The 6665-nt window shown below is 51.8% G+C and overlaps 1 protein-coding gene across 1 annotated transcript; it reads left to right on the top strand.

Moving 5' to 3' along the window:
• Nucleotides 1-204: 204 nt before the first annotated feature.
• On the top strand, nucleotides 205-4564 carry LOC123045200 (G-type lectin S-receptor-like serine/threonine-protein kinase SD2-5). Its single transcript, XM_044468159.1, has one exon. The coding sequence runs from the start codon at nucleotides 689-691 to the stop codon at nucleotides 3206-3208; it is 2520 nt and encodes an 839-aa protein (XP_044324094.1). The 5' UTR covers nucleotides 205-688; the 3' UTR covers nucleotides 3209-4564.
• The last annotated feature ends 2101 nt before the right edge of the window (nucleotides 4565-6665 follow it).

Genomic DNA, 6665 nt, shown 5'->3' with positions numbered 1-6665 from the left:
CCCGACAGAAGTAGCCAACCAACCAACCAACGAATGATCATTTGGAAGTAGTCGGACTAATCCAACCTGCAAAAATCCCAAGAGAAATACAGCTGGTATGACCAGAGGAAGGCGAGCCCGTCTTTCCGATCCGGCGGCCAACAGCACCACCGTTAATTAGATTATTATAAGCAAAAGCTGACCTAGTAGTTGCCTTGCATATACCCATGCTTGCTTGATTAGTTTGCCTAAGTAATCATCGTGACTCATCTTTCACGATGTGCACAAGGAAAGTAGCAAGAGGACTGCATTTACTCCGAGAATACTCTAGTAGTAATTTCTGTGGCATCTACACATTTTCTTCTTTAAAATAGCTCTAAACCACGAGACAAGCATCCAACCAACCTGACAATGACTTGGGCCTGCAGGAGCAGCCAATAAGTCACCTTTCGGCGACGGTCAAACACAAAGCGCCCAAAACACCGCGTGGTATGGGCATGGTTGTGAACTTGGGATGCTGAAATAGCAAGACGAAGACTTGTTGACTACTAGTAGTACTTTCCACGGAGCTCACATCTGCTTCACTGATTCTGCATAACCGGGTGAGATCTTTTCTCCGCTGAAAGCTCATCCCCGCACTAGCCCCCGTTTGTTGCTCCTTTTCTCTCCTAAAGTCGTAAGCCAAGAGCTGCTTCTTCTTACAGTCTCCATGGGCCCTGCCGGTCTCTACCTTCTCTTGTTCATCGTGCTTGCAGCTGCAGCACCATTGCTCTCTGCGTCGCAGCGTTTCGACTACCCCGCAGTGAACCTCTCCACGCTGTGGATCAACAACAAAGCTTTCCTCCCACACAGCGTCAGCTACTCCGATGGTTCAGCCGTGCGGGCCATTGTCCTCCGTTCACCCAAAACCTTCTATGGCCCCTCCTTCGCCGCAGGATTCGTCTGCGCCTCCCCCTGCGACTTGTTCCTCTTCGCCGTCTTCATTGTCTACACCAATAGTGGTGCCAAGATCACCATGCCGACCACTGGGACTCCACAGGTGGTCTGGTCTGCCAACCGGGCTCGCCCTGTCAGAGAGAACGCGACCCTTGAGCTTTCCTCGGATGGAAACTTGGTCCTTCGTGATGCTGATGCTAGCCTGGTCTGGTCGAGCAGCAGCTCTGGGCGGTCTGTAGCTGGCATGATGATCACCGAGGTCGGTAATTTGGTGTTGTTTGATCAGAAAAATGCAACATTGTGGCAGTCATTTGCTCACCCTACTGATGCGTTGGTCCCTGGGCAGTCACTTCTCGAAGGTATGAGGCTCGTAGCAAGTACGTCTGCAACAAATTCGACAGAGACTCAGTTGTACATGACAGTTCAACCTGATGGATTGTATGCTTATGTCGGATCCACACCACCACAAGTCTATTTTTCGAAATCGGTGAACAAAAACAAGACAGGAAAGGATGCAACAGAGGTTACCTTCATGAATGGCAGCCTCAGCATCTCTGTGCAGTCCAAGCAACCAGATGAATCACACACGAGTATCCAATTACCAGCAGCTAACTCCACCCAGTACATGAGATTGGAGTCAGATGGGCACCTGAGGCTCTACGAATGGTCTAATGCAGATGCAAAATGGGCTGTAGTGTCTGATGTAATCAAACTATTCCCTGATGATTGTGCCTTTCCAACAGTATGTGGAGAGTATGGTATATGCACAGGGGGGCAATGTGTTTGTCCGCTTCAGAATAATTCTAGTTCAAGCTACTTCAAGCCGGTCGATGAGCGGAAGCCAAATCTTGGTTGTGTGTCACTGACTCCAATCTCTTGTCAGGAAATGCAACACCATCAGTTGTTGACTCTTACAGACGTTTCTTATTTTGACGCCGGCCACATCGTTGTGAATGCAACAAACGGAGAAGACTGTAAGCAAGCTTGCTTGAAGAACTGCTCCTGCAGGGCCGTGATGTTCAGGTATGGCCAGAATGATTCCGATGGAACGTGTCTGTGGGTGACAAGGGTCTTCTCCTTGCAATCAATACAACCTGAAATTGTTCACTACAACTCCTCTGCTTACCTCAAGGTGCAGCTTAGCCCCTCAACTTCTGCCTCTAATGCAAACAAAAAGAAGGTGATGTTAGGTGCTACACTTGGAGCTATTACTATTCTTGTACTGCTAGTCATTGCTGTCATTCTTTATGTGCGAAGGAAGAAGAAGTACCAAGAGTTAGATGAAGAATTAGATTTTGACCAAATTCCTGGAATGACAGTGAGGTACACGTTCGAAAACTTGAGAGAATGCACTGGAGACTTCAGTAAAAAGCTCGGAGGTGGTGGGTTTGGAACAGTTTTTGAAGGGAAAATAGGTGAAGAGAGAGTTGCAGTAAAACGTTTGGAAGGTGCTAGACAAGGAAAGAAAGAATTCTTGGCTGAAGTCGAGACTATTGGCAGCATTGAACACATCAATCTTGTTAGGCTGATCGGCTTTTGTGCAGAGAAATCTGAAAGACTTTTAGTATATGAATATGTACCGAGAGGGTCACTTGATAGGTGGATCTACTACCGCCATAACAATGCCCCTCTTGATTGGTGCACCCGGCACAGGATCATTCTAGATATTGCCAAAGGCCTATGCTATCTCCACGAGGAGTGCAGGCGAATAATTGCTCATTTGGACATCAAACCACAAAATATTCTCTTAGATGAGAATTTCAATGCCAAAGTGGCTGATTTTGGACTATCTAAGCTAATAGACAGGGACCAAAGCAAAGTAATGACAATGATGAGGGGCACACCTGGGTATCTGGCACCTGAATGGTTAACGTCCCAAATCACTGAAAAAGTTGATGTCTACAGCTTTGGAGTTGTTGTCATGGAAGTAATTTGTGGAAGAAAAAATATTGACATATCTCTTCCCGAGGAGAGTGTTCAGCTCATCAAATTGTTACAGAAAAAGGCTGAAGATAATCAGTTTATCGATTTGATTGACAACCATAGTGAGGACATGGTCTTACACCAAGAGGAAGCAGTTCAATTGTTGAAGCTTGCAATGTGGTGCCTGCAAAATGATAGCAGTAGAAGGCCTTCAATGTCATCGGTGGTCAAGGTACTGGAAGGTTCAATGAATATAGAAACTAACATTGATTGCAACCTTATGAATGCAAATCCAGTAATGTCTGTCCAGCATAATCAATCAACATATTCAGTTCCACCTGAAGCATCGATTTTATCTGGCCCGAGGTGAAATGGGTGCTACTGTAACTTATAAACTTCAGGCTTTGTAACTACTTTTGTATCTTATCTTATTTATACTTTGGAAGTATGTTTTAAATGGCACCTAGATACAAGTAATTTTTAGGCAATATAGCACCCTGTGATGTAAGCTAGTTGAAACACCATAGAAAAGTGACCTAAGGGGCAGTTTGAAGGAAGAAATACTCTAAGAGCACATGTAACGCAAAGTGCTTATAGATGAATGCTCAAGGGGAGAGATTATTACTATTCACTAAGCTCTTGTACAAAAGTTAACACCTACAGTACTTGTTTAGGTGCTTCAATTGTTTACCGCGCAGGGTAGCAGCAATCTAAGACCTTCTGTGGCTTGGAACATTTGGAATGAGCGCAATAGAAGGATCTTCAGGCATGAACAACTGAATGCTGCGGGTGTTTGCTCTTTGATCAGAGATGAGTTAGGCCTCCTTAAGGAGGCGTGGGAGTAGTCTTGTAGTTTTTCTGCCAGGATGCAGTTTGCATCTCTGGAAAAGAAAAATTGGCTGCTGGTGTCTTTTTAGTTGCATTCCCGGTTGCTTTGACAGCACGTTGTACAGTTTTTCCCTCTCTTAAATGAAAAGGCAGAGCACCTGCCATTCCAGTAAAAAAAAAAGAAAACAAAGATCAAATCATGTGGCTCAAGCTCAGTTGGCAGTGACTGAAGGTGCTATGGAGAGGATGAGATCAGTGGCACCGAATAGCTAGAAGCTCTGGCAAGAGGACGAATCTGTAGGTGCCATGAGGAGACGCGCTGCTGACAGCAAAATGAAGCGCCTCAAGGTTCCTCAGCCTCTGCCGCCACACGGCCACACCTAGCCTTAGGTGCCTTGCAGGCTTGCAGGGACATCAATGGTGGTCCCCAGAAGCAGTGTAATTCAATGGGGCATGAGGGCCAGCACACTGGCAATACACAGTGATTGACTCCATGGGGCACGTGCTTCGAAGATGAAGAGGCAAAGTTTACAGATATATGGTACTCGTCGTTAAGTTGTTTGAATACATATGGCTTTTAGGATGAACTCACAAGATGGTAGTAACGACTTTGCTACATAACCAACAAAAAAAAATCTCTGTCGCACCAACTAAATCTTTATTGTTCTATTTCAGGATTTTTTTTATTTGTCTAGAAAGTCACATACAAAATCTTGCTCCCAGGGACAAGCTTATGACGATTTTTTTTTTCTAGAAGGCTCAACAACTGGTGCTTTTATTTCTAAATAAAACAAATTAAGCAAGGGGAAACAGTATAATTACTATTTAATGAGTAAACAATGAACAAAAAAGATAAGTGTTAGGCTCGTCAATTTTTGTTGTCTGCGCCCATTATCTTATCATGAAAAACTGCAATGCCCTCTCATGTTCATCCCGTAAAAATGAGGCTTGCATGATTGGGAGTTACATCTATTCTTTTACATAGTTGGCTTTCCGCTACTTGTCATTGCCACTCTGTCCCATGATTGAAATATTGCAAGCTTTACTACGGACTGCCCAAGCAAGGAAGAAAGCAGCAATGACAACTAGCAAAATACAATGATGAAAAAAAAGGAAAATGACTGGATGGCGTTTGGGTCGGGCGTCGCGGAGGGCGATGCGTTTGGGTCGGGCGACGCGAAGGGCGATGCGTTTGGGTCGGGCGACGCGAAGGGCGATGCGGCGGGCGCCGCGGCGGAGGCGGACGGCTGGACGGCGGTGCGGCCTGCAGCGGGGCGGCCGCGGTGGGGCGTGCTGCCCGAGGGGCGGCCCCTTGCTCCGTCCTTCTCCGGCAGCCGGTTCTGGGCGCTGGAGGGGCTCGACTCCGACATCGACGACGACGAGGTATGTTCTCAGGCAAGTGATGGTGGTTCCGGTGGTTCGCCGAGGCCCAGTGCAGGGTGCTCGGTGGGTGATTTCATCGCCCGTGCGGAGGAGCTCGGGGGCTCCTTCGCGGCCGGCCGGCGGCGTGCTTTTGCTCCTGGTGGGCAGGGAGACCGCCACCTGGCGGCTCGGATCTGGCGTCCGCCGAAGGGGGTGGATGCGGGCCCTGAGGGCCGCTCGTGCGCCATTCCGGAGGCGGGTCGCCGGGATCTGGTGCTGGCGGAGCTCCCTCAGGCTCCTGTGTGCTCGTCGGAGCCGACAGGGGTCGGCGACGGCGGCGGCGGGGCTGGTAGGGCCGGGGACTCGCGGAACCTGGCTAGGGTTTCCGGGGAACCGGCGGATGGGCTTGTTCCGTTGGTGGGCCAGTTTGACTGGCCCAGCCTGCTAGGGGGTGGGCCAGGGGACTCTGCGTTGGGCCTGCAAGTTTCCGTGCCGGCGGGGCCGAGGGGTCCCGCGTCGCGCCCACCTGCTTCCGGGCCAGGAGGGGGGCAGGGGCTCTCCGCTGTGTCGGGGCCAGCCCAGACAGGACTGGTCGCCTGCTGCGAGCCTGCGCCTCGGCCCGGGCCCATCGCGAAGGAGAAGCCGCGGTCGCCAGCCCCTATATATAGGTGGCTGTGGGTGCCAAAGGGAACCCTAGATCTGTCGCTAGGGTTTCCCGCATCCCCTTCGCAGGTGCGGCGCCTCGGGCATCTTGCTCGCCGTCTGCACCGCTCCGTCCCTCCCCCTCCCCTTTCTTGCTCATACGCCACTGCGGTGAGGATGGGCTCCCGCCGTGGTGACAAGCCTCCCATGTCGCCTCCGATTCCGGCGGCGGAGCGCCAGCGCGAGAAGGATCTGCGGGCGAAGGCGCTCGCCAAGGTGCCTGCGACCCCGGCGGAGGACGGGGGCTGGGGGCCGCCGCCTCCATGGTGGCTCGCTGAGCAGGAACGGAAGCAGCAAGAGGAGCGCGAGCGCAAGAAGAAGAAGAAGGAGGAGTACCGGCGGCGGGGGCTCGAGCAGAAAAAGGAGCTCAAGCGGAAGGAGTCCCAGCTCCCTCCGGGCGGTGAGCGGGGCGGGGACCCGCAGGCCAAGAAGCCGAAGCACAAGGGGGGCGGCCCGGCGCCGCTGCTGCTGGCGGCCGGCCCCGAGGCTTCGAAGGGGTCGGCTGACGCCCTGATCCCCGTGGAGGAGGCAGACGGGCCGGAGTGTTTCAAATGCGGCAGGGTGGGGCACTATCAAAACATGTGCTCCTTCAAACCCCTGTGCGTCGTCTGCCACGAGGAGGGCCATGCGTCGGCTTACTGCCCCACGCGGGGGAGGCCCCTGGCGCTGCAGATCATGGGCAACGCCATCCCTGGCGAGGGCTTCTTTTGCCTCCCCTTCGTGGACACGGAGGGTGAGGAGATCCGCGCTCCTCTCGTGTCGGACACGACGATCATTTCGGCAGCGCCCGACAAGCTGTCAATCCCCATCTTGGAGGCGGAACTCCCCCACCTCTTCGAAGGGGAGTGGGATTGGCAGGTGTCGGCCGTCGGTGTCGATCAGTTCTCGGTCGTCTTCCCCGACAAGGCCATGCTGCGGATGGCGACCCGCAGCGG

This window comes from Triticum aestivum, chromosome 2B (assembly GCF_018294505.1).
Source record: "Triticum aestivum cultivar Chinese Spring chromosome 2B, IWGSC CS RefSeq v2.1, whole genome shotgun sequence".
Taxonomy (NCBI): domain Eukaryota; kingdom Viridiplantae; phylum Streptophyta; class Magnoliopsida; order Poales; family Poaceae; genus Triticum; species Triticum aestivum.
The sequence above is the reverse complement of the archived record's forward strand: the minus strand, read 5'-3'. Positions and strand labels throughout refer to the sequence as shown.